Source organism: Mirounga leonina, unplaced genomic scaffold (assembly GCF_011800145.1).
Source record: "Mirounga leonina isolate KUSES-001 unplaced genomic scaffold, KU_Mleo_1.0 Mir_104, whole genome shotgun sequence".
NCBI lineage: Eukaryota > Metazoa > Chordata > Mammalia > Carnivora > Phocidae > Mirounga > Mirounga leonina.
Window position 1 is genome coordinate 5,979,714 of NW_023270231.1, and position 27,015 is coordinate 6,006,728.

General features: G+C 37.6%; 3 protein-coding genes across 5 annotated transcripts in view; 1 reads left to right on the forward strand and 2 right to left on the reverse strand.

The window, feature by feature from the left end:
• Positions 1-1,774: 1,774 nt before the first annotated feature.
• Positions 1,775-7,964, reverse strand: ZBED8 (zinc finger BED-type containing 8). 2 transcript variants are annotated; one of them, XM_035013642.1, is made up of 2 exons: positions 7,544-7,964; positions 1,775-4,191 (listed from the first exon to the last, which is right to left on the reverse strand). In XM_035013642.1, exon 2 carries the CDS (start codon positions 4,140-4,142, stop codon positions 2,358-2,360), a length of 1,785 nt encoding a protein of 594 aa, XP_034869533.1. In that variant the 5' UTR covers positions 4,143-4,191; positions 7,544-7,964; the 3' UTR covers positions 1,775-2,357. The 2 variants fall into 2 exon arrangements, with proteins under 2 accessions (XP_034869533.1, XP_034869542.1); XM_035013651.1 differs by lacking the exon at positions 7,544-7,964 and adding an exon at positions 6,599-6,657.
• Positions 7,965-8,140: 176 nt separating this feature from the next.
• The window catches only part of PTTG1 (PTTG1 regulator of sister chromatid separation, securin), a 28,261-nt gene continuing 9,386 nt past the window's right edge, over positions 8,141-27,015 (forward strand). The window contains exon 1 of the mRNA XM_035013710.1: positions 8,141-8,159. The gene's annotated coding sequence lies outside the window, so the exon portion shown is untranslated. The remainder of the gene's footprint in view (positions 8,160-27,015) is intronic.
• SLU7 (SLU7 homolog, splicing factor) lies at positions 11,199-25,869 on the reverse strand. Of its 2 annotated transcripts, none has more exons than XM_035013674.1 (16): positions 25,770-25,869; positions 23,228-23,413; positions 22,397-22,550; positions 21,768-21,848; positions 21,307-21,471; positions 20,346-20,414; positions 17,157-17,204; positions 16,849-16,980; positions 16,513-16,610; positions 15,615-15,682; positions 15,344-15,483; positions 14,088-14,249; positions 12,615-12,719; positions 12,389-12,460; positions 12,159-12,275; positions 11,199-11,496 (listed from the first exon to the last, which is right to left on the reverse strand). In XM_035013674.1, the coding sequence occupies exons 2-16, from the start codon at positions 23,395-23,397 to the stop codon at positions 11,317-11,319; spliced, it is 1,761 nt and encodes a 586-aa protein (XP_034869565.1). In that variant the 5' UTR covers positions 23,398-23,413; positions 25,770-25,869; the 3' UTR covers positions 11,199-11,316. The 2 variants fall into 2 exon arrangements, with proteins under 2 accessions (XP_034869565.1, XP_034869555.1); XM_035013664.1 differs by having other exon boundaries at positions 25,643-25,869.

Sequence of the window (27,015 nt, forward strand, 5' to 3'; positions counted from 1 at the left end):
AATGAAAGACTGGCCATCAAAGGTCATTTGCTTCTGGCATTGCGTCCTAGTCCTGCTTTTTTGTATTGTTAATTTCCATGCTTCATACACGCATACATTGCTTCCATCCTTCTTCCTTCCTATCTCTAGATACACACACATATGAAACTTTATACATACTCTTCCAGATTTATTCCTATATTAGCTTTGGAAATTCTTCCCACTGCTCTTGATGTTAGATTATACTAGAAAAAAATTAGGAACTTATATTTTGTAACTACATTTTTAGATAAAAGTCATGTATTTATGTTTATTGATAAGAGAATTTTGATGGATGGTGATCAAGTTGAGCTTTGTGTAGAAAATACAAACTTCAATTTGCAGTATTCGGGTGGCGCACCTGTTAGATTCCATTCCCCTTGTCTTTTTTCTCCAATTTTTCACTATTAGAAAAATGCTGTAATTACCTGTTTTATAAATCAAACTGTGGATATCCCTGATTCTCCCCAGGACATAAATTCCTAGAGGGAAAAATCCCCAATCAAAGGGCTACGAATAATCAACAAAGGAACTAAAATTAATACTACCATAATAAAAAATTGGGAATAGTAGGGAAGGAGATGAACGTTTTATAAATTCAGTAATTACTTATTATCAAGAGGAGTCAATATATAACTTCTAAAGCTGATAAATCAAAACTGGCATATGTCGGGGAGCCTGGCTGGCTTAGTCGGTGGAACACACGACTCTTGGTCTCAGGGTTGTGAGTTCGAGCCCCATGTTGAGGGTAGAGTTTACTTAATTAAAAAAACCAAAAAACAGGGCGCCTGGGTGGATCAGTTGGTTAAGCGACTGCCTTCGGCTTGGGTCATGATCCTGGAGTCCCTGGATCGAGTCCCGCATTGGGCTCCCTGCTCGGCAGGGAGTCTGCTTCGCCCTCTGGCCCTATCCCCTCTCATTCTCTCTCAAATAAATAAATAAAATCTTAAAAAAAACCCAAACAAACCAAAAAACAAAACTCAAAACTGGCATATGTGTTTGGTATAAACACATTACTTAGAGATAAGGGTGGAACCACAAAATGTTAAAGCAGAAATGGTTAAGTAATTGGGCAGGAAAGGGACTGTGGCTTTTTATTATAGGACTCATTTTTTAGCATACCACTTTGATAAGGTATTTAGGTTTTGAAATAAAAATGTAAATTTATTAAAATTTAAAACTATATTTTACCAAATTATTATCCAGAAAACGTATGTAAATTTAAATTCCCACAGGAAATTTTTTGATGGCCCTGATTTACCACAGTGACTTCACATCAATTTATTTATTATATTCTGGTCCATTCAAAAGTTTTGAACTATGTTAGGTAAATACACAGAGCTTAAGATGTAAAATAAGTGGGAAAATTGGGGTAAAGGGAAAATGAGACCGGAGGCCCAAAGAATCCATCAGAACCATCTGGAAACTGGTTAAGAATGAAGGCCCTTGGGGTGTCTAGGTGGCTCAGTCGTTAAGCGTCTGCCTTCGGCTCAGGTCATGATCCCCACCTCAGGCTCCCTGCTCAGCAGGAAGCCTGCTTCTCCCTCTCCCACTCCCCTTGCTTGTGTTCCCTCTCTCGCTGTCTCTCTGTCAAATAAATACATAAAATCTTAAAAAAAAAAAGAATGAAGGCCCTTGAGCTTATGCCAGATCTGCTAAATCAGAATCTCTATGGTGAGGCTCTCAGATCCTCTTTTTAGCAGCCTCAATGACTTGGAGTCCTGCTGTAATTTAAAAAAAGACAAAGAGTGACTAATAGGATATTAGGACATTTATTAATGTCATGGCATTTAGAGCATGGGAGCTAGAGGAATGGACATTGTAAGACTAACTCCAAAGAATACATTTAAAAGTAAATCTTATATAAACTAGAATCATCCCTTTTCCAACTATAACATTTCATAATCCTTTTCTGATCCCATTAGCCTCCCCATTGACAACACTCACAGAGACGCGGGGACTCAGTCTATCATTTTGTCCTTCAACTTTTACTTTTAACATGAAGATGCATGTTCTGGGAGATCTTCTCTCTTCTCCGGGATCCATTCCTAGCCTATTGTACCACTTAGGTGGATATTCTAGTGCTTGTGTGTCTTTTTACGTATCACATCAACAGCTTCAACAGATACTTAGAAGAATTCTATGTATCCACTAGGTGGTATTTAATCTTTTCTGCTGCCTGTGTTCTTACTCTCAAAACTGTGAAAATTAAAAGTTACACATGCTAAACTTTTTCTTGGGATTTGGTATGCCATAAATATAAAAGAGACACAATTATAGCTTAATTTTACAATGAAATTAAGAATATATTAAAAATTATACATTAAAAATGTATCAGCTCACAGTGACTTCTGCTGTAGCTGTAGCTTTTGTTCAATGATGTCTGAGAAACGAGGAACTTTTTTTGAAATAGCCACACGAATGTCATCACTCATATTAAAGCAACTTCTGGACTTTGTTTTAAAATGTAAAAGTGATGAAAATCCCAACTCACAAAGGTATGTAGTTGCAAATGGTATAAGGATTTCTAGAGCTGTCTTTGCCAGGCTTGGAAACACTGTGAATTGAGCACACCAGAAATCCTCAAGCTTCATTGTCTCAAATTCCATTAGGATTTGGCCACTAGCTCGTAATTCAGCAAGATCAGTTTTCATCAAATAACCATCATCGACAAAATCCAGATTAAAAAGAAACGGATCCAGTATCCATTTACTTGCCTCAGCAAGATCTCCAACAGAAAAATATCCATGGAAGAAGTTGCTCAGCTGTTGCAGGTGCAGTGTTATTTCAGCTGCAATGCTTGCTGCTTCATTATCTGAAACAATGATTTCTTCAAGAAAAGGAAAGTTGGTAAAATTTCTTTTCTCAATTCGCTTTAGCCAAAATGGAAACTTCCTAACAAAAGCAGATAACTTTTCTCTAGCTGATACTGTGTTCATCCCAGTCCTTTGCATAGATGCACTAAGTTCATTCAGGTGTTTGAATAAATCTGCAAGGTATGCTAAGTGAACTTTAAACTCTTTATTTTCAAAGCCATCAACTAAGTTACTGCTTTGGTGGTGAAGAAACTGATTTATTTCTTCATACATTTCAAAAATATGGGTAAGTATTTGACCTCGGGAAAGCCACCTCATTTCAGTATGGAAAAGGAGGACACTATACTCGATTCCAATTTCTTCAAAAAAAGCCTGAAAGAGGCGATGATTTGGAGCGCGTCCTTTAATGAAATTTATTACCCTCACCACAGTAAACAGAGCATCTCTCAGTTTTGTAGGCAAGGTCTTTGTGACAAGGTCATGAGGATTCAACAAACAATGCGTGATCACGATGTGAGGTGCCTCTTTTTTCACACAAGCAACAAATTCTGAATTTTCTGCCAGCATAGAAGAGGCACCGTCAGTACAAACAGAGCCACATACATCAAGTGCTATCTTATGCTTCAAAAAGAAGTCTCTGAAGAGATTGAACACATCTTTTCCTTTCATTGTTAACTGCAATGGTTCACAGAATAGAAATTCTTCTATGATCTCTCTTTCTTTTATGTATCGTACAAATGCCATTAGCTGACTGCAGTCACCCATGTCCGTTGTCTCAGCAAGCTGAATACCCACTTTCAGAGGACTGGCTTTGATGTCCTCTAGAACTTGCTGTAAGATATCCTGGCTCATTTCATCAATTCTAGAATGGATCACATCATCTGATAAGGGTACCTGCTGAAGCTTCTTTTGTGCATCTGGTCCCAAAACTATTTGTGCTATTTCCAATGCACAAGGTTTTACTAATTTTTCAGCTATTGTATGGGGATTCTTCTCCTTGGCACATAAATATGCAAACTGATATGATGCTTGTAATAAGGCATCCTCGTGAGATGTAACTCCAAATGTTTTCAAGGTTTCACTCTGATCAGATGGTGTTGGCATATGCTTCAGGCTATTGAGATCATGCCCACCTACACCACCATGCTGTCTGTTAAAATGGTCAGACAATTTTGATGGTCTGAGGTCAGCATTTGAAAATATCGAGTTACACAATACACATTGTGGGCGCTGAGTTCCATCAACCTCTGTTGTACAGGTGAACCAGTAACGAACATAGTCATCATCCCATTTGCGTTTCTTCGACATGGCACCCCGAAATTCTCAGGTAGTATTCCAGAGATGCTGCAGAATTTTGCTTTGGGAGTAAAATATAACCCACATATTAAAAATCACTGGCTAACCGAATTAAAACAAAGCCACATCACATGCCATTTGTACATGTAAAGAAATATCCTGTAACATGTCAGTTCAAAGTAAACCATGACAGCATGACAGTCCAACTTAAAGCTATCAACTCACAGCTAATGCCCCGGAGTAAACGACTTACCAGTAAGCTACATATGGGAGATTTGGACTTATATAGGTTGTGAATACCCGTAAATCCTCTATTGGTGAACTGAAGTTATGGCTTCATTTGTTTTCAATGATGTATGTTCCAAACAAATCTGGTACATTTTGTATCCCCTAAAAGGGCATCTTACTACCACCCCCTCCCCCTCCTTCCATTCTCCGCCAGGGATGTACACACACAGGCAGTTATGAGCAAGTGAATAGAGAAGGGCGTAATTCATTAAATACTCTAAGGAAGGACATATTTTGACACAGTGGCTAGTTCTTTTTCATAGTTAAGGATTAAACAGGTCTGTAATACTATTTGATCCTTGACTGGCTCTGATTCCAACGTAAGCAGAGAATTTCAAATGGGTCTGATTAAGTCGCCTTTGACACAGAAGTAGGATACAAAATTGGCCCAGAGCTTCCTTGAAGCTAAAGTGTAACACACTACCAGTCCATGATTCGTATTGTCCATACAGAAAAGCAAAACAAGTTGTTCAGGAGAAATACAACTATTTTTGTTACTGAGACTTCAGAAAAATCTCTCTCATAGAGTAACACCCTTAGTTACAATAGGAATTTCATGATGCTTTTTCATATAACTACCCCTCAGTAAAAGCAGTCAAGAAAGAAGCCGAAACAATGGAATGAAAATAAGCAGTATTCCCAAAATCAAGATTTGTTTTAATCTGAGGACAGGGATTAGAATGTGATGGTTCCTAGGTTAGCAAATGGAGGAATCAGTGAAATCTTTTGCTAAAATGTAGATGCATGGTCTCAACTCCCAGAGATTCTGATTCCCTAGCTCTATAGTAGGGGCTCAGAATCTGTATTCTACATAAGCATTTTGAATAATTCTTATGAATGGTAACCACAACAGTAATCTTTAATAAGAGATGCTCATCACAATCATTAGGAACCCCTTTGAACTTATACCTCTCCCTCCCTTAGAACTAATAAATCATCTTCTCCAGAAGGAGGACAAAAGACTCTAAATCTTGGGGCACCTGGCTGGCTTACTTGGTAGAGCATGGGACTCCTGATCTTGGGGTCGTGAGTTTGAGCCCCATGCTGGGCACTGAGATTACTTTAAAAAAAAACAAAACAAAACTCTAAATCTTGTCCAGGTGATTCTAATACATATCCTAGTGTGTATCAGATTTACAGGAATAAAAACATATCCTTCAGGCCAACCACTAGGTTGATGATATGCTAGGTTGGTAAATAAACAGTCTAAATGCTTTAATAGGCATTTAAGTTTCTGAGTTGATAACAACCTCCTAAGAAAGTTGAGGGACCTAGAAAGTCTTCCTCCTTAGCAATGAGCAAAGGTATAACCCACAGGTAGGCTCAAATATACCTTCGAAAACAGTTCTATCTCCCAGATAAACAAGTGATCCCCTAAGTTTCTAAAGTTCTATACTACAGAATGTGGCGGAAATAACTTAACAGGGACACATTTAAATCCAAATGCCCACTTTGGCCATAAAAAAAATCTCACAATAAGTAAGGCAAGAATATTAACTTAAAACACTAACTTTCTAGTGGCTCTGCCACAATTAGCTATAAAATGAACTTCTATGTAAGCTACTAAGTTGACATGCCCTATGGCTGTTTGTTATGAGTCAGTTAAAAATTGGAAGGTATCTACCCATCAATAAAGATGATCTGAAGTTTAAAAGTTGATCTTAAGCTTTCTTTTGTCAAGTGATGACAATAGGGCCAAATGTGTTTAGAACCTCTCCTAATAGTAAAATTATGACATTGGCATAAAAAAATGCTTATCTTTCTATATTCTCTTATGTATATTTACCATGTATGTTTTGGGGAGCAGGGGAAGTGAACGAAAAAGCTTTGCTTCAGTCTCATTAGAAAATATTACAGGACCAGTTAAGAGTCCATTCCAATCCACCTTGACTATGCTACTCAAGTATGTTTTGATTGAAAATTTACCTGTTCTGAACAAAAGGTTTTTTGGAAAAATTCATTTGCAGTAGTCCTCCTCATCCCCCTCAAAAAGGGAGAATAGGTAGCAAGAATTTTCAAGATTCTCAAAGAGGAATTTACCACCCAAGAGGCTTTCTTGTGTTTTAGAACCTCACAATTTTCACTTGCTCCTCTGTGGTATTTAGTAATCACAATACCCTAAGATACGTAAACATTAAAAAAGCATCATCATACTAAAAAACTATTGTTAACTGGGGCACCTGGGTGGCTCAGTCGGTTAAGCATCCGACTCTTGATCTCAGCTCAGGTCTTGATCTCAGGGTCATGAGCTTGAGCCCCACGTTGGGCTCCATGCTGGGTGTGGAGCCTGCTTAAAAAATGGGGAGGAAAACAAAGAAAAAAAAGGAAATTATTGTTAAACAGATGTGATAATGGTATGTTTGTGTGGAAAAAAGTACTCATTTATTAGCAATACAGACTTAGTTGTCTACAAGTGAGATGATAAGACGTCTGGGATTTCCTTTGAAATACTGTACTTCAGCATACACACACACACACACACACAGTGGGGTAGAGATAGAAGACATAAGATGGGCCTTGAGTTGTTAATGAAGCTGAATGATGGGTATGCTACATTACACCATTCTCACTATTTTTGTTATGTGGGGGAACTTTCCATAGTAAACAGTAAAATAAACAAAAGGCATGACCTTATTTAGACAGAATTCGTTTTTAGAATGATTCCTTTGAGAGTCTGAGAGATATCTTAAGATGCAGAGTGATATAACAAAGTAAAATGTTTTTGCAAGTTTATGAGGTATAGGGGTAGATAGGAAAAAGTATCACTGATGAAACGCCAGTTAAAAGTGAACATTCACGTAACAAATCTTTGGGAAATGCTAAAATACATATTTCAGCAGTGACAACACCCAAGTGCAGTTGTAAACCTAAAACTCCAAACCAAACACAATTCAACTTCTATCTTGCCACTGCCTCTTCCAGTCCAAGGGAGGTGCGGGTGTCTGGGGGACAGGATTTCCTTAGTACACTTTGCAATTAAAGGCAACAGCCAGGAGAAAAGGGACGGAAATAGAGTGGCTGAGCAGACGCGCCAGGGGCACACGCCTGGGATCCTCGCTTTGTCACCTGTAGGCTGGTCCTTTCCAAGCCTCGATTCCTCAAGTGGGGATGACAATAGTACCTACCTTAGAGGGTTGTTGGGAGCTTTAATTATGAAGCATGCACGTAAAGAACATGCAGCTCGTAACTGGTAGGACCTGTTGGTGTATAATTAAAGACGGCGCGTTTGGGAAGCAGCTCGGGCGAGCTACGGGCGCCGGCTGCGAGGAAGGACTCCGCTCGGTCTCCACCCGCCCGTCTCCGAGCCTGGGCGCAGGCCCAAGGGATGCTCGGGCTTCTTTCAGTCGCCCGTCTCCGACTCCAGGTCGCTCTCCGCTCGGGCTAGGGTCCAGCCACTAAGCGCCGGAACAAGTCAGGGCGGCGGCTCCTCAGGTCCGGTCCCCGAGCAGGAACCTGCAGGGCGCGGGGACACAGATGCGTCCGCGGCGACCTCCACCCCAGCCGCGCCGAGGTTCCATCCGGGTTCTCCGTGTGGCTTCCCGCCCGCAGACGGTGTCTCCCCGCACGCAGGCGCATTAGCCACCGGCTGAGGCCTCAGCAGGCTTGAGTAAGGAGCATGCGCATTGGCCCTCTCAAAAAAAAAAATTTTTTTTTTTTTTTTTTTTAATTGAATACGTGGAGCGGGGAGGTTTCTTTTGTGTCGGCCGGGAAGGAAGAATCGTAGAATCCAAGGAATGGAAGGTATGGTAAAGTCCACATAGTTCTTCAGAGCACCGAAATAAATTTTGTAATACCCTAATAATTAGCATTTTCTATGTGTGATCAAGGAGTAAAGAGAAGGAAGCTCATTGTACTTCCAAGTTAAACACTGAGGCAAATGCGAAAGGCTGTAAACTCCATGAAGATACTCACAGTGGAGACGAGCTTCTAGAGCTTGCGTCTTCATGTCTGTGCAGACTATCTCTTTCCATAAATTAGAGCGTGTGGATGAATTTCCTCAGAATCACTTATTTTAGAGAAAAACTTCAATTTTATTTAAAATTCGTTTTAACATGATCTTAAAGTTATAAACCCATATTGGAGAGATTTTAGAGGAAAAATCCCAAAGTAGAAAGTAGAAACTCGAGCATAGACCTCCTTTCTGTGTGGGGGGTATTTACTTCCAGAATTGTTACAAACTTAAAGAACGATTTATTCATTTTTGTATAGTCTTGTTAGAAGCATCCCACAACGTGGGGGAAAGGAGTAGTATCAAAGAATGTGGGACAGGGGCGCCTGGGTGGCTCAGTCGTTAAGCGTCTGCCTTCAGCTCAGGTCATGGTCCCAGGGTCCTGGGATCGAGCCCCGCATCGGGCTCCCAGCTCCGTGGGAAGCCTGCTTCTCCCTCTCCCACTCCTCCTGCTTGTGTTCCCTTTCTTGCTGTGTCTCTCTCTGACAAATAAATAAAATCTTAAAAAAAAAAAAGGATGTGGGACAGATGCATCATTTTCCGGTGTTGAGGGTGAACCTGGTAGACTGAGGCCTGCTTAAAGTTTCTGTCCAAAGAAATTGCAAAAGACCAGTCTTCTAGTCCAGAAAGCAGGGTCTTAAATACTAGAGAAAGGAGTAGGCTTTAAGAGTCAAAGATACTTGGCTTTATGTCCTGGCCCTAACACTTTTAACTTGTCAGGACTTGAGCAAGCTACATGGACTTATTAAGCCCATGTGCTTATTGTAAAATAGGGGTATTATCCATTACCTTATAAAGTTCTTTTGCAGAGATAACATACAAAAATTACAGTACATGGTTTCAGCACTCAAAAGGCAGCTATTATTGAGATAATAAAATCAAAGTTCACATAATGAACAGTGTTCCAGGTATTATCTTTGTTTTCCAAAATGAAGCAGAAATAAGACATTACAGAGTTCTTCCTAAAATCAGTAAATTAGGTTTCACAGAAGAGGGAACAGAGAACCAGAAAAGTTGACACATTTTTTTGTTAAAGATCCTGAAATTTTCTAATTCAAAACCCCTGCCAGTCCCATAACTTATTTTTCTGCCAAATATTTGAAATACTACTACAAACCACTGTTTTCTCAATTTTATCTTTATTAACAAAAGATAAATAAAATACAAAATAGACATCAATGTCAGACTTTATGTTGAACCACTCCATGTTAAGGTAGGAATATGAAAACGTTAAGTCATTCACTTTCTTGAAATAGGTAAGAATGAGCTTTGTTTGCATTGCTGTTTTAATTTGGCACTAGTCTGAATCTAGATACTATGTGCATAGTACCTGACAATTTGTTACTCACTCACCAGCACAATTTTTTTTTTTTTAAAAGATTTTATTTATTTATTTGACAGAGAGAGACACAGCGAGAGAGGGAACACAAGCAGGGGGAGTGGGAGAGGGAGAAGCAGGCTCCCCGCAGAGCAGGGAGCCCGATGCGGGACTCGATCCCAGGACCCTGGGATCATGACCTGAGCTGAAGGCAGTCGCTTAACCAACTGAACCACCCAGGCGCCCCAGCACAATTTCTTAAGATGGTAACTTAATGCAGTATCCTAGTGGGTTTTGGTAGCTTAGAAGCCAGTGAGCTCTTAAAAGCCAATGTACTTATGTCAGGTGTTTGAAACAGGCTGTTTTCATTGATCCCACTCTCACTGTATTATCTTCACAATGTTCTTAGGAGAGGCCTGAGGATCATGGCAGTCTCAGTTATTAATAGCCCTATAAGCTATCCTTATAATTCTTTGAAGAAACCTTCAACTTCAGGTTTTGCTTTCTGCAATTTTTACAAAAAGACACCTTCTTGCTATAAAGATTAGGTACAATGGATATTCTACAATCTTTTAAAATTTAATATTCATGATAATTACATAAAGGCAATCACAATTAAAACAACAAATAGTATCACAAACCATATTCTCTATGATAGAGGAAAGAGTTTCTGTGTCTAAAGGCTCATGTCCAGAATGGTAAAAGACCTAGTACTGATCAATCAACAGTGACTCAAAGATAACAAAATAGTTATTTTTTCCATTCAAAGGCTAATCCATTTAGTTCTGGGTGTAAAGTACAAGGAAATGTTTTATTTTTATTTATTTATTTTTTTTAAAGATTTTATTTATTTATTTGAGACAGAGAGAATGAGAGAGAGAGCACATGAGAGGGGGGAGGGTCAGAGGCAGAAGCAGGCTCCCTGCCGAGCAGGGAGCCCGATGCGGGACTCGATCCAGGGACTCCAGGATCATGACCTGAGCCGAAGCCAGTCGCTTAACCAACTGAGCCACCCAGGCGCCCCAAGGAAATGTTTTAAAAATAAAAATTTTATAACCAAGTAGAAAACAGAATTATTACTATACAGATTGACATGGGGGATAAAGTCATTCATATGTTCTACAGATTTCCTTTCAGTAACTCAACACCCAACATAGAGTAATTTTTTTTAGCTTTAAACCAGGGAAACCTTAGAAGGCAAAAACAAATGATACTCAAATAACTACAATTATAGTTACTAGTAATTTGAAAAAATGAAACTGTGATTTTGAGAAAGAGTAACTCATCTGCCTTTAAAATGTGTGCTAACACTAGATAAAGGGCCATAAGAATTGAGGAAATAAAGTTTGAGACTTAATAAATGTTGAGAAGATGTTCTTGCTAGGTAGAGAGCCAAGGCCTCTTTCCACATCACCTAATATAAAACTGGAAATAAAATCTTAATACCACTTAATGTACTTCCTCTTTTTCTTCTTTGTTTCTTCAGTTTGTAAAGAAATGAATTTGCTATGAGACTTCCCGAGTCTTTATTAAAGTAGGCAGCAAGGGTTTTTCCACCTACAATCATCAGCGAGAAGCTGAAAACAATGTATCAGCTGTGTCTACCTTGGGTGACTGTCTATAACTAGTTACTACTGCCCAAGGAAGGAAGCCATGGGGTCATCTGGTCTCTGACGTTTCATTCTATAGGCCTCCATTTCCTCTTCAGTGGGTTCCCGAGTTTCATATATGCTATTGTAAGGCCGCTTCCTCTCATCAATCTGCATGATCTCCTTGACATGAAGAAGGCGGGCCTCCTCTGCATTCAGTGCCTACAGTGAGAGGGAAAACATGAGTACCACAGCTCTACATCAGATCTCTTCTGTTCTAAAGTAGCAGAATACCAAAAGACCCCACTGAATATAAATTGCTATATCAAAAACCTAGATCGTCTGAAAGAGCTTGAGCATCAGCCCTTCTACTGACGAGCTGTAACTAATCACTATTTGGCTGATACAATATTTTCATGTAGCACAAAACATTCTACCACATTTTCAATGTTAAAAAAATTTTACTTAATAACAAAGATTCAGTGAGATTCATTTTACTAACAGAAGTCCACAACTGATGCTTCTGGTGGAAACTACAATTCTGACTTTTCCCAAAGACTTGCTGAAATTTACAAATTATAGAGCTAAAAGGCAATTCTTTCTGGGCAGTCAATAACTCTAAAATAACAGCTTTACAAAACACATTTCTTCTGTACGTTAGTGATATTTATCAAACATTCCAAGAAGAAGGCAATACTGAGACACACAAAAATCTCCATTTGCATTCTAGACCTGATACAAGGTAACCTAAACAAATCACCCAGACTTGGGGCTTGTTTCCTCATTTTTAAAATGATCTTAGGGATAGGACTAGATAATTTCTTATAGTTGCTACAAATAAAGAATACTGTCATCACTTTGACTATTTAGAATTCACAAAGTACCTTTTTCAATTTTTCGTGTTTCTTTTCTTCATCATCACTATCTGAACTGCTCTTTCGATGCTTCTTTTTCTTCTTCTTCTTCTTCTTCTTATCTTCTTTTAGTTTTTCCTGATGCATCTGACAGGAAGAATTGAAATCTACAGTGTTATTAATGCAAAAACAAAGCTCTGGTGTAAATTTTAAAGTCAGCATTCCAGGACTTAATTCAGGACAAATGATTATAGACTTACCTCCATGAGGGTCTGAGGTTTTTTCACAGATTCTTCTCCGGTTATATCATTTATAATACATTCCTCTGAATTCTGTGGGAAAATATATGTAATTTGACTTGAGTATCATAGTTACCATCATTGAAGAAAAAGTTAAAATTTGAAACATGAGACAATATTTCCTATAGATTTTGACTTAAGAGCTTTGGCTGTTTTACAGTTTAAGAACTAGAAGACAATTACTTACAGCAATCTCCTTGCCGGCTTCTCCAGTGCAATAGGAATACTTGAAAAAAGAGTGACAGCATTTGTATCCCCATCGGCCTTCTTTCCAGTAAGATCCCCAGATATGCTGCAGAGAGAGTTGTTACTTAAAGAGGAATCTGAAACTGGGGACTCTCATTTACTGTTGAGATGAGTACAAAATAATACAGCCCTTTAAACGGTAATTTGGGAGGAAAATTATGGGGATTCCAGGGCTAGCTAACAGGGAAAGGGTGGTTTGACCTCAAGTGTAAGAAGCAGCCATTAGATTATAATGGTCTCACATTCCATTCCTAAAACTGTAAAAAAATTTAGGATTATCTGACTTCTCTTCAAAAATTAAGAAGAACTGGGAAATTCTGGGCCCACAATCCCACTTGGAAAGAACTGGCTGTTGCTGACCAGTGGATGCCCCTTTTAGAAGGGTTTGTGCTCCCTTGTTTGTACAATGTGCCTGGCTCACTTCGCTCATATACAATTACTGGCCTGGCTCCTATAGGTAGTTCAGTTTTTGATCCAACTTAGACAACTGTAGTTTGAGTACTTCAAGAGTATAGAAATAACATATGTTTTATGATGTGATGCAGAATACATCATAAAAAAGTATGAATTATGAATTCTGCATTACGTATGTTCTTGTCAAAATACTGAACTTATAACTAATCAAGTCTTTAGCTCTGAATTCCTGTTTATAGGAAAATGTAGAAGATAAAGGAATAAATTGTATAGTATCACTAGGAATCAGAAAATCACAGAATATGACACGTTTACAAAATAACTGGCCTGATCTGTTTAAACTCTTAAACTGTCTTGAAACTCTTAAGCTGTCATGAAAAAGGGGAGATAGAGAAAAAGAGACTTAACAACCAAAATGAACTCTGAATGGATTCTGACTCAAAACAAAAACAAACCACCTATTTAAAGGCATTTTTGTGTATACTTTAATAATGTGATTAAGAACTAGAGATTAGATGATATTAAGGAGTCATGTCAATTTTTTAAAAGTGTGACAATGTTAATATAGTTATGGTAGGGAATATCTTTAATTTTAGGAGTTACATGATACAGTTTCTGTGGGTGAAATATCGTATCTGTGATTTTCAAATGTTTTAGTTAAAAAAAAATACAAATATAAATTTTATACATATATTCACATGCATACATATATTCACTTCAAATATTGCATTCCATCTATCTAACACACACATGCTCCAGACAAAGCATATATGGCAACATGCAAAAAATTTCTTAATCTAGGTAGTGGGTATGTGGGTGAACATAATAGTATTCTTTCACATTTTTTGTATTTTTGGAAAAATTTCGTAAAACAAAATTAAAATGTAAAAAAAAAAAAAGAAAACAAGCACAACGACTTGCTAATGAAGTTGTAATAAGAAAATATAACCCAGAGCAAAATGCTAACAAGGACACCAAATGGTTCTGGTTTAGCACATACTGTGTGATTGTGGATCTTCACGTCCTCCTCATATTTAGAGCAGGCGACAGCCCGCTCCTGTCCTTTGATGACTGTCCCATGCCTTGAATACTCCACATAATCTTCAGTCTGAGCTAAAAGCAATTCAGCTGGAGGGGCATCCAAGTGTTCTTGGCCACCATACTAAAAGAACATTGAACATTATTAAATATATTTTACAGCAAAGATTTGCACTCAAATCTCTACTGATGGGTCTATTTCTAATCAGAATCATTAAAAGAATATTCATTATGGCCTTTGTTATACAAAATACAGTAAAAAAAAAAAAAAGCCATAAAATTTTTATAGGGAAATAAAAGATGTCTCCAGTTGCTATTCATCTGTTATGTAGATTACAAAATGGCCATCAATTCCTCTTATTCTTGTATGCATGCCCATTTGCCACATGACTTTGCTACTCTTCCCCTCAAGAGACAGTTTCTCCACCCTCTGAATCTGGGCCTGGCCATGTTACTTGTTGTTACCAGTTACCCTCTGAATCTGGGCCTGTGGGAAAGTGGCAAATGTGATGCAAGCAAAGCCCTGAAAAGCACTTGTACTTGGGACATACTTTTTGTTACCAGTGTTTGCTACCCTGAGAATGCCTGCTGATGCTGGACTAGCCTACCACAGGATGAGAGCCAACATGGGGCAGAGATGAGCTGTTTCAGATGAGGCCTCTTAGGATAATTAACCTGCTAACTGCTAGAGACTAGAATGAGGCCCTTTTGGATCATCCAGCTTCACATGGGCAGGCCCAGACCAGGAGACCCAGCTGACATACAAAATCATGAGAAATAACAAATGTTTATTTTAAGAGGCTCCTGGGTGGCTCAGTCGTTAAGCGTCTGCCTTCGGCTCAGGTCATGATCCCAGGGTCCTGGGATCGAGCCCCGCATTGGGCTCCCTGCTCAGCGGGAAGCCTGCTTCTCCTTCTCCCACTTCCCCTGCTTGTGTTCCCTCTCTCGCTGTGTCTCTCTCTGGCAAATAAATAAAATCTTAAAAAAAAAAAGTTTATTTTAAGCTACTAATTTTTTCCATGGTTTGTTTTGCTGCAAAAGCTTCCTGATACAGCTATACCAATAATGTATATGATTAAATCAATGGGAGGGTAGGACTATTCCTAACAAATTAAAAGGGACTCTGTGTGTTGTATTCCAAATGTAAATCAAATGTTCATTACCTGGTCACTTCTCTTTAATGAGCATTCTTTTTTTTAGCATTTTGGTCAAAATTACCTTTTCCAAGATGCTCTCTTTCTGCTGTTCTTTGAAGTCTTCTTTTTTGACTTTGAAAGACTTGTACAACAGCTCTAGTTTTGTAGGATCAGCCTGCAGATGCACTTCAGATCCCTTGTCATAGGCTTCCCAAGCAAACACTATAATCAAAAACATCTTAACGAGTTCTTGGCTACATTTATTGCATACTTCTTGAAAACAAGCTTTTAAAAATGCCTCCAAATTTCTTTTGAGCTGATATAAAATATCTTGACATAGAGCAAACACTTACACTGTGTCTGAGCCATGGAAATGGTGTCTCCTGTGTATCTAACGAAGTTATCCCCTGCATAGCTCACTCTGTAAATGCAAATTAAAAAAAACAAATTGTGAAATTTCGTCTGGTCCCAGGAATTCAGCTAGATAGTTATCAAACCATTCTGAACACCTACAAACTCAACAGGAGATCGAAGAAAAGAATAGCAGCTACTCTCTGAACAGAAAAGCGACCACTTTCTGGAAGTTTCAGGGTTGTAATATCCTGGCAGAAAGGCACAATGTGGTGGCAAAAGAGTCAATTCTAGCCCAATTCTAGTATGTTAACTCCCCCTTCCCAGCTGCAGGCAACAGTATATGCTAGGTATCACCCAGTGGGTCACCAAGCCTGGTCTTTTTTCCCCTCCACTTCAAATATTGCATTCCATCTATCTAACATCAGCTAGCCTCAGACTAGAGGATAAAGGAGTGAATGGAAACATCCCTGGAGACTTGGAGATTTGCCTCTGGTTTTGATGGGATAGTATTCTGAGGAGTCACACATTTACTGACCTCAATGACAGTAAGGTCAACATGACAATGCAGTGTGTATTGATGTGCTTCAATTCAGAAATTGCTCATTTATCATTTATGTAAATAAAGCACTAGTCTTTCATCTTCCAATTATAACATGTTACTGAATTAATGTGATTAAAGATGAAGCTGGACTAATGTTAAAAAAAAAATAAATAAATAAATAAAAATAAAAATAAAAATAAAAATAAAAAATGAATAAAAAACAAATTTTTCTTTAAGGAAAGTTAATTCTTTTCTGACCCAACCACAGATGATGTTCATTTTAACTCAGATTCAGTTTTATGATTAAAAACTCTCCTCCCCCACCTTGAAATCTATACATTTAACTTGATACTTACTCATCTGGATTCTTTCCTGCGTTGGCATAGGGATTCTCTCTCATCGCTCTAGTTTTGGGATCGTAGTAAGCAGAATTTGGATCTAAATTCCGCAAATACTAGAAGGGAAAATGTTTTAAGGCTGCATTAATGTTTATTTCTGTCAAAAGATTTCAGCAGATTAAGCAAAGGAGTTAATCATGATCATTCCATGTGTGTATGCATTTCCGAGGTATAGACGAAGAGAAAAATGGCCTGTATCACCTATATACTGTCCAGATACCAGATGAGTAGACAAAATTTGGGGTGGGAAGACAAACATTTTTTGAATGTGTATGTTAAGTTGGCAAGGCTTACTTTTGCAATATCTTCTCGAATCCTGAGATTCCGGACAGTAATTCGTCTCTTAGAGTCAAAGTTCTGTCCAGGCATGTCAATATCATCTGCATATTTATCTTCATCCTCATCTTCACTATTATGATCTTTTTCCTAAAGGAAGGGGAAAGAAGGAAAAACAAATTATAAGAAAAAAAGAACAACATCTAGTTCTTGCTTTCCCTGTAACCAAGCTCTTATTCACTTATATTTCTTAAAGCTATTATTATTATTACCCATCAGAAATTGAAAAATTTAATGTGTACCCAGATAGGGTAAATATTTATTACCGTCTGAGAGTTTGGTTCCTCTTCTCCCCACTGGTGTTTTGGAGAATTCTGCATCATTCAAGAAGAAAAAGAATTTGTAATTTTACTCCACTGAATCTAGTGATTATTTAACACTTTAAATACATAGGTAAAATAATATAATTTAAATCTAACTGAACAAATCCTCGTACTTCTTACTGTAATCAGCATGTAAGTTCTGAATACAAGTATATTATTGTGAATAATTTTATCAGACTGTCTACAAAGCCAGAAAATTTCTAGAGAATTTTCAGTGATATAGGATTATAATCACACAAAGGTAAGAGGAACATTAAAATGACCAATGTACCCAATATATATTCATTTCTTATAAGTTAACCTTCAGGCATATACCATTTTTGCTAAACCTCACGAATTTTCTATCAAATCAAAAAGAACATCTTACCAGGATCATGTAATAAGTATCTTTAGAGCCAAAACAGCTTTTGTAAAATTCAGGCAATGAAGGAATCTACTCAAGTGACACCATATTGTAATTTAAGGAGAGTCTGAGATCCTCATCACAAAGACACCCTTCCTTCATTAGCATTGGTCAGGATTTTCTCTACACAAAAGGCCTATAGCAAAGTAGTCAGCATTTTATCATGTTCCTTTAAAAGGCTTCAAAGGTTAAAAAGAGTACCTTAGAGCATGAGTGGGGGAATGTGGAAATATGAGTGTGTATGAATATATCTATCCTCTCTATACAAACACAATGATTGAGATACATAAATATAGATGGGGCATAAATTTGTACAGCTTTCCTGAATGGTGCCTAAGTGATATGACATCAAAATTTTAAATAAAAATACTCATTGCATCAACAATTACACATTAGGAATTTATCCTAAGAGAATAATATGTCAATTATATAAAGAGGTATGTACAAGAATGTGATTTACAGTGTTGAATAACATCAAAAATCTGGGAAAAATCAAATTAATAATAGACAATTGGTTATATAAATTAGTGTACTCACTGAACACTAAACATCCATTAAAAGTGATTTTATCCAATTTGCAGAAAAAAACATAATTTGCTACCCTTTTTTTTGCTGTTATTGTTTAAAAAAGGGGGCGAGAAAGGTGGGAATAACATTATATATTTGTTTTTGTTTGTGAAACTCTGAAAGGATCCCACAAGAAAAATAAAACAGATTATGGGGGGGGTGACATTTAGAGAGAGGGTAGATGGAGGCAAGGATGGGAGACTTTTTACTGCGTATCTTCTTAAATTGCTTTGAGTTTTGAACCATGTGAATTTACATAAAAATAGGTCTATATTTAATGACAGAGCTCAATGACATGAGCTCACTGCACTATATATTAATTGAAAGAGTAGGTGATAAATAAGTATGTAAAAACATGTTGTATTATAATTACACACATATAGATATTATGTGGGTAGGTGGAGTGGGACCTGGAAAGGCCTATTTCAAAAGGTTAATAGTTAACATAGGAGACACTTACTTTCTTCTTTATAACTTTCTCTTTTTTCACTGAGTATGTATTACTTTCAGCATCAAAAAAATATATCTTTTTTTTTTAAATTTTATTTTTTAAGTAATCTCTACACCCAATGTGGGGTTTGAACTCACAACCCCGAGATGAAGAGTTGCACTTTCTACTGACTGAAACAGCCAGGCATCCCAGAAATATGGTTTTTGTTCCCACAAATTGCTAAGACAACAAGAAAAACATTTATACTGCCATACAGAAAGTTCAATCTCTATAGTAGACTATTCTACTACATGTAATTAATATTAATATCCAAGTACTGAAGTGTGCAAAAATCATCAGTCCCCTGTATACATTTAAGTATGCTTACTGGCGAAATAAATTAGACTGTGTTTACAACAAACAGAGAGTATACTAGAATAATAGAAACAGGCCGTTTTCCTTTTTCCAGAGTTGGTAATAATAATAGTTACCAATTACCAAGTGTTTATTTACTATTTGATATGATGCTAGGCCTCCTGGGGGGTAGGTGGTGTTGTCTCTATTTGAGATGATGAACTGAGGCTCAGAGAAATAAATTACTTTTTCTATGACCCCCTAGCTGGCCAAGGGCAGAGCTGTAATAAACATCTCTCTCTTTACCTGTGCTGTGAACCTGCCTGCCAGGTGGCCTCAGTGACTGCTCACTTGGTGATTATTTACTTAGGTCTGTTTGTAATTCGTACTTGCTGAGTCTTTTTTAGGAATTTAAACTCCAAATGTTTAACTTATTATTTATGTGTGCCATCAATTTGTAAAAAGAAAACTTTTAATAAGCACAATATACATTAACTATTAAGTTGTCATGAATAAAAAATTGGTTGCAATACATCTTTACGATAAATTTTTACTCAGCTATAAAATTATTAGTCATTATAGAAAATGTAGAAAATACTAGTAAAAATACAAAGAAAAATTTACTAATTCTACAGTGAATGAGAATCAGTACTCTGATTTTTTTCCTATGTGATATTACAATATTTTTTTCATGTGTTATTTAAATGTGTTATTCACTGTTGTTACAAAGTATTGATAAAAGCCATTTTAAGAGCTATGCAACATTCTATCATGCACATGTAGGACAGTTTACTTCACCAACTCCCTATTCCTATTTAAGCTATTTCAATTTCTTGCTATTTTAAAAAGTATTACAATGAACATTTTGCATATGTGACCTTTTTTTTTTCTGATTACTAGAAAATTCTTTAGGATGGAAGGACCTACTGATTTAATTCCAGAAAATGCATATAAATATCTTATGGCAATAGTCTTTCTAAAATGATTGTGTCAAGGTATGTTCCTTGACACAAGGTATAGAAGTGCCAGTTTTAGTCTTTCCCCTCAATTGCACTCCTGTCTTCCTAAATCTTTTCTAACTGGAGAGATATAAGATGAATTCTTGTTTTGATTTTCATTTTTTGTTTACTAAGAGTTTGAATTTTTTTTTTTTTTAAGATTTTATTTATTTGACAGAGAGAGAGACAGCGAGAGAGGGAACACAAGCAGGGAGAGTGGGAGAGGGAGAAGCAGGCTCTCCGCCGAGCAGGGAGCCCAATGCGGGGCTCGATCCCAGGACCCTGGGATCATGACCTGAGCCGAAGGCAGATGCTTAACGACTGAGCCACCCAGGTGCCCCGAGTTTGAAGTTTTTTAATGGATCATTTTTATTACTTACAGCCTGTTCCACTAATTTTCCTGAGGCTAATTCTTCTTGGAGTTTCTGGGCTTTCAGTGTTCGTTTTGCCTAACAAAAAAGGAAACATTTGAAATTTACTTTACAACATTCAAATGAACATTGGATTTTTATATACTTAAAATCAATATATTTATTGTTTTCAGAAAGGTCACTAAACAAGGTCCTCTCTCTGAGATTTCTCGTAGCTCTAGATCTATGATTTCTAAAAAACAGGAGTTATCAACTCCTGTTTCAACTACGCATTAATGTAAACTGAGTCAAACGGTGCCAGTGATGAAACTGCAGAGAACAAGCCCGGTCCAAAAGTGGCAGCTGTCACCTGACCCCAGATGACTGATGCCTGCCCGGCAGGCCCAAAATTATCATATATTTCTTTGTTCAAGAACAGATGAAATTTACATTATGTGAAATCCCATGATTTTTAAATGTAAACTCTACTTAAGAAAAAAAAAAGGGCAGCGTGACTGTGGACTTTAAGGAATGGGGGTGAGTAGGTAAAATCGTAACCAAAAAAACTGAAGATGAATGAAAATAAAATTCATTTTTCTGAAATGCATCATTCTAGTCTCCTTTCACTTCTCTCAAATGCTACGTGAGACAACTGTAAAATAGGCCCAGACGAGATGCAGTGTGTGGGGCTGGGAAAGAGTTTATAACCTTAAAAAACCAAAAGCCTTAGATAGCTAATCCTTCTCATGCTTCCAATTTCTCATGCAACCTCAGGAAGTAAAAAACAATACAAGTATCAAATAAGAAGAAATCACTGCCAGTACGGTTAGCACGCTTTATTTTCACTATTCCATCAGACTTTCTACTACTATAATAAAAATGCCACCATCTTTATATTGCTCGAAGACTTGAAAAACAGAGTTGCTTAATCAATGACAGAGCAAAACATACATTCTTTAAAGAGTGTGGGAAAGCAGGGAACTTTGCTCACCAGATCAACTTTGGCATATTCTTCCACAATTTTCATGTGTTCCTCTGGATTGTAGCCATTCCACCGATCCCTCTTCCCATCATAGTCAAACATCAGCTGAGGCTGGACGTGTTCATCTGGAGCTATATTAGTACCTGTAAATTTTGCTCCAACTCGCCTAGGTCTCTGGGAAATAGAATAAAATCAAACCTTTTCCCAAGTTCCTGTAGCCTAGAGGAAAGTTTCAGATGACCTTTACAAAGCAAGCATGAACATATCATGGGAGTTTATGGGCTGTTCAATTATTAGTTACTCTCCCAGCAGAAAATTTTGATGGTGCTAAACTAATTTCACTCAAATTAATTTTTATTTAACTTGTACCAAAATTTAGGTAATTTTAGAAAAACAGAATTAAGCTCTTTGACAGGAAAAAAGAAAGAGGCTTTCTGACAAGTTTCTAAAATTCTCAAAAGTGAACTTACCTCAAAGCAGTCTTTCTTTTTGTGTGTCATGGCCCCACAATTTTCACATGCTCCCTTGCGGTACTTAGTAGTTATGGAATTCTATAAATGGATACAAACAAAATGTTTTACTTCTGAATAAGTTACAAATAATTTTGGCTCTCATTACTATATTATCTAGTGAAAGGATTTACTCATTAAGAGAAAAACTACTTAGTCTCCATACTTTTATAAATGAGAAAGTTCAAGTACTTTATTTTATAGTAATAGTTCTTTTTTTTTTTAAGGATTTTATTTATTTATTTGACAGAACAAGAGAGCAGGAGAGCACTAGCAGGGGGAGCAACAGAGGGAGAGGGAGAAGCAGGCCCCCCGCCGAGCAGGGAGGCTGATGTAGGGCTCGATCCCAGGACCCTGGGATCATGACCTGAGCCTAAGGCAATCGCTTAACCAACTGAGCCACCCAGGCGCCCCGAGAAAGTTTAAGTCCTGTAGCAACATAAAACTTATAAAACACAGAAACTGAAGTAGTATGTATTGTGAATTTTAATCCCAGGTAAAAGGTTATATAATCTGATATAACTTGATGAAAAATTCTTAAAATAAAATCTCCATTTTTACAAGGAGATATATAAAAGTTGTCCACATACCTCTTTTACACCCCTCTTGTACCATTCTCCAGATGAGCTGTACTGCTTTTGTTTCTCTGGTTGTGGTCTCTGGTGCTTTAAAGTAGGTCTTTTTGATGGATCAATATACCATGGCACTGAAGAAATATACTGAGGTATATGAGGGTTGATGTCTCTGTAATTTAAAAAAATATATATGTATTTTAAGAATAAAGTTTGAAAATGATTGGTATTATAATTACAAAGGTAGCCTATACAGACTGTAAGAACAGAGATAGTGCAGTGGGAGGGTGGAGAGAGAATATGCTCGATATCTCTGTAATACAGTAAAAACAAACAAAAACACACACCTAAAAATAAGGAAAGTAATTTATTTTAGAGTGAAAAAATTTCCAATATAGCAACTAAGAATAATGATAGAACTGAAGTCGGGAGAGAGAGAAGGAAGATAGGGATGTATTCTAGTAGAAAAATCTTAAAAGAGCAAGAAGCTAGCTAATGATGCCTAGAGTTGATTAAAATAATGATGTGGATACATTATTTAGAGATGTGGATACATTATTTAGAGATGTGGAGGTATCACCCGGAAAAACTCAAAATAGAAAGATTTGAAAGTAGTCACTTTTGCGGAGTGGGACAGGAAGTGCGAAGAGTTGAAAGCGATGACTGCTGTTCATTAGAAGCCCTTCGATACTTTATTATTAAATCTTAATATATGAATTTGATAAAATAATAAAAACAGAAAGAATACATAAGTTTCCTGTCAAAGCAAAAGATGAGAAATTGCTAAACTAAGTAGACATAAATTTGAATTTTGAATGAACAGATCATGCAGACAATGAACGTACTTACTTTCCTTCTTCATCAACTTCTGCTGGAGCATTACCCAGTTTTCGCTGTTCTTCTAGCTCCTTCTTCTTTCTCCAGTCCTCTCTGGTCATCTTCTTTGGTTCCTCCAGACTCATTTCTTTGGACCCCGACAGGGGGGCCGCATTAACTGCATCCACAGCTGCAGCTGACATGGTTATCTGGACCCCTCTGTGAAAAAAAAAAAAAAAAAAAAAAATATATATATATATATATTAGTATAAACCAGGCCTTCATCAGTGAAACTATCAAAAGTACACCCTAATAACACATACTGCAGTCTCATTTATACATAATATTTCATATGTTCTTATAGTATCTGTGAAGGAAGGGTCTCTTTCCCCTCTACAAAAAGTCTCTATATACTGTTTGCAGTTCCTCCCTCAACTCTAATTTACAGATGGAGAGAAACATACACACGTGTACTTAAAATTTCGTAAGACTCTTTCTCTCATTAATACTCCAGAATTTCTCTATGTGTCTCAAACTTTTCTAGCACATTAACCCTACATGAGTAAACAGTGTCCTATTTTCCTTAAAGATGAAATGGCTTAAGAGTTATCTATACCCATTGCCTTTATTTTCCCATCTTCTATTTCCTTCCTCATTCTAATTTAGCTTCTACCTCCTATCTCTCTGAAGAGTTACCACTAAGTTATCAATGATCAATGTGCTAAATCCACTAGGTATTTTTCAGTTCTTTTCCTTCCCTTTTTAAAAAATATTTCATTTAAAATTTATTTTAAAGATTTTATTTATTTATTTGTGTGTGTGTGTGTAGGGGGAGAATGAGCAGGGAGAGGGGCAGAGGGAAAAGCAGACTCCCCGCTGAGCAGGGAGCCCAACATGGGGCTCTATCCCAGGACCCTGGAATCATGACCCAAGCCAAAGGCAGACACTTAACTCACTGAGCCACCCCAGGTGACCCAAGATTTATTTATTTTAGAGGGAAAGAGAGCACGTGCACAGGCGAGGGGTGGGGGCAGAGGGAGAGGGAGGGAGAAAAGTGGACTCCCTGCTGAGGGGGAACCTGGACAGACATGAGGCTCAATCCCAGGACCCTAAGAGCATGACATCAGCTGAATGGACGCTCAACCAACTGAGCCACCCAGGCGGCCCTTCTTGAAACATTCTTATCTCTTGGCTTAAGTGACACTATTATCTCTTGGTTTTTCTTGAATCTCTCCTGCCGCTCCTGCCTTCATCTATTTCTGTCTAGTTATTTAATTTTGGATTCCACAAGGCTCAGTCCTAGAGAGTCTCTTTCATCACTCTGGACTCCATCAGTAGACAAGCTCATCTACTTCTAAGGCTTAAATAGCCACAATATACCACTGTTAGCTCTCCAACTTATTTCTCCTCTCCAGATATTTTATCTGAGCTTCAGATACATATATTCCAACTGCTTACTTCACAGCATCTCCATTTAGAGGGTCTCAGAGACACCTAAACTCAACAAAGCTTAATTCAAACTCATGATCTTCTCCATGGAATGTCGTCTCCATTCACTGTTTCCTCTCTTAATGAAAAATACCACTCATACCTTTACATATGTGTTCCAGCTAAGCTCCATAAATATTTCATCAGTAAGTATTGTTTTTTTCACCTTCTGAATAGCATTCAAATTTATCTACTTCTCTCTATTTTCAATGCTACCATTTTAATATGTTATTACTTTTCCTTCCTTATTGCTCTCCTGTCCTTCTTTCCAATCAGTTCTCCACACTGCAAGTGTTATTTTTTTTAGAACACAAGTCTGATCATGTCACATTCCACTACACAAGCGTAAAATCCTTCAATGCGAGGCTGTCCAAGATAAATATGTCAGCCTCATACATCACTTTAAGCGTTCCAGTTAATATTAAGATAGTAAAAAGAAGCTGGTAAAATTACTTTTACAACATCTTAATTTAATCCAATATATCCAACATATTATTTTAACATGCAAGCAACATAAGAAAAAATAAAGTCTTTAAAATCTGATACAGATTTTACACGTATTCAGACTAGCCATATTTCAAGTGCTCAGGAGCCACAAGTGGCTAATAGCTGGGAAGTGAAGCTCCAATAACATCTGATAATTCTTACTCTAAAAACCGTTAAAGACACACTTCTGGTCTGGTCCGGCCTTAAAAAAAAAAAAAGTACCGAGAACACACAACAGCTTAAGCCTCAGTTACAGAGTCTGAGGCCTAGGACGGCGGCTTTCTTCTCGGTCCCCAATCCCCGTTCCTTCCTCGACCTGGAATTCATCATTGCTGTAACGATGTATCTAAGAAGTATCACTATCCACTCAGGTCATGATCCCAGGGTTCTGGGATCCAGTACCCCGCACCCCCACGCCCCCATCGGGCTCCTTGCTCAGCATGGACCCTGCTTCTCCCTCTTTGGGCCACTCACCCTGCTTGTGCGTGCAGACGCGCTCTCTCTGACAAATAAATAAAATCTTAAGTAGGCACTCCGGCCTATTTTCCGGAGCTTTCCAGCTTCACCTCCTCCGGATCCCCAAATTCCCACATTTCCTTACCCAGCCCAACACCACCCGACAGAAACGAAGTCAATCCGTCAATGTTTACTTCCTGGCTTTCCGCCCTCTCCCGGCAGCCACTGCGGTAGTTTCCGGGCGATCTACACATGCGCACTAACATCTTAGGGGGTGGCCTCGGTGTCCCACACGATGTTGTTATCGCGAGATGTCTTTACCTCGGGAAAGCGTGAAGTGTTAGTTTGAGCTGCTCTAAAGGTTTGAAATGTTGTTTCTTGCAGAATCTTAGGACGTTAAAAAAAAAAAAAGTACCGAGAACACACAACAGCTTAAGCCTTTCTGCAGAACTATGTAATGAATGGGGAAGTTCGTGACATATTAATTAAAAAAAAAGGCAGTTAAAATTAGCATTAGTAGTCATACTGCGTAACACTTTGGGGGCGTGGTGAGCAAAAAGAGTCTTTAGTTCCTCGAAATTACATCATACAGAGTGAAAAAGACACTAAAATGATTATTCAAATAATTTACAGTTGTAAAAAGTCTCTGTGAAAGGAATACCAGATGCTATGAGAACATAAGGCGCTATTCGGTAATTGTGATATTCTGCACCGAAGTGATCTTGTGTTTTATCATTAGAAAAAAATACTATAAAACAATTTATATTTTGGGAAAACAATAGTATCTATGACATCCCAACCCTCCTTTTTTTTTTCTTTTTTAAGATTTATTTATTTATTTATTTGAGAGAGACGGAGAATGTGAAGCAGACTCCCTGATGAGCAGAGAGCCCGATATGGGGCTGGATCCCAGCACTTAATATGCAATAAATATTTATTGAATTAATCCTTCAACCAATTTTGGTTCCGAAATGCCAGGGAAGAAGGGCCAATGAACTGACATATATTGAGAACTGCATCTATGCCAGATGTAGTGCTAAATCTTTTGTGAAATAATGTAGGCTCAACTGCTCTCTCTCAACTTACCTACAAGTTAGAATGTATCTAGTGACCTGTGGGGAGTAGGGATTGGATGATACAGGTCAGTGTTGGTCTTTTGATTTTATTCCTTTACCTTGTATTTGTTTAATCTATTTCCACTTAGTATAGAAATATGAAAAGGTCATTAATTTTTTCAAGCATAGTTTCTCCCCATATCTTGGAAATTGGAATTCCTTATCTATATTTTTATTATTCCCCAGATCTTTTTCTCCCCCTTGTGCCCTCCGCCACCAGGCCCTTCCAGGCAGCTGTGATGAATGTATTGTTTTTTTTTTTTAACTTTTTTTTTA

What these genes read in the sequence shown, in the direction of transcription:
- ZBED8 (XM_035013642.1), bottom strand. Translation starts at nt 4,142, where the DNA reads ATGTCGAAGAAACGCAAATGGGATGATGACTATGTTCGTTACTGGTTC.
- SLU7 (XM_035013674.1), bottom strand. Translation starts at nt 23,397, where the DNA reads ATGTCAGCTGCAGCTGTGGATGCAGTTAATGCGGCCCCCCTGTCGGGG. An exon ending in AATATGCCAAAGTTGATCTG is followed by an intron (nt 20,415 to 21,306) that starts GTGAGCAAAGTT and finishes CTTTTTTGTTAG; the next exon opens with GCAAAACGAACACTGAAAGC. An exon ending in TTCGAGAAGATATTGCAAAA is followed by an intron (nt 16,611 to 16,848) that starts GTAAGCCTTGCC and finishes TTTCCCTTCTAG; the next exon opens with TATTTGCGGAATTTAGATCC.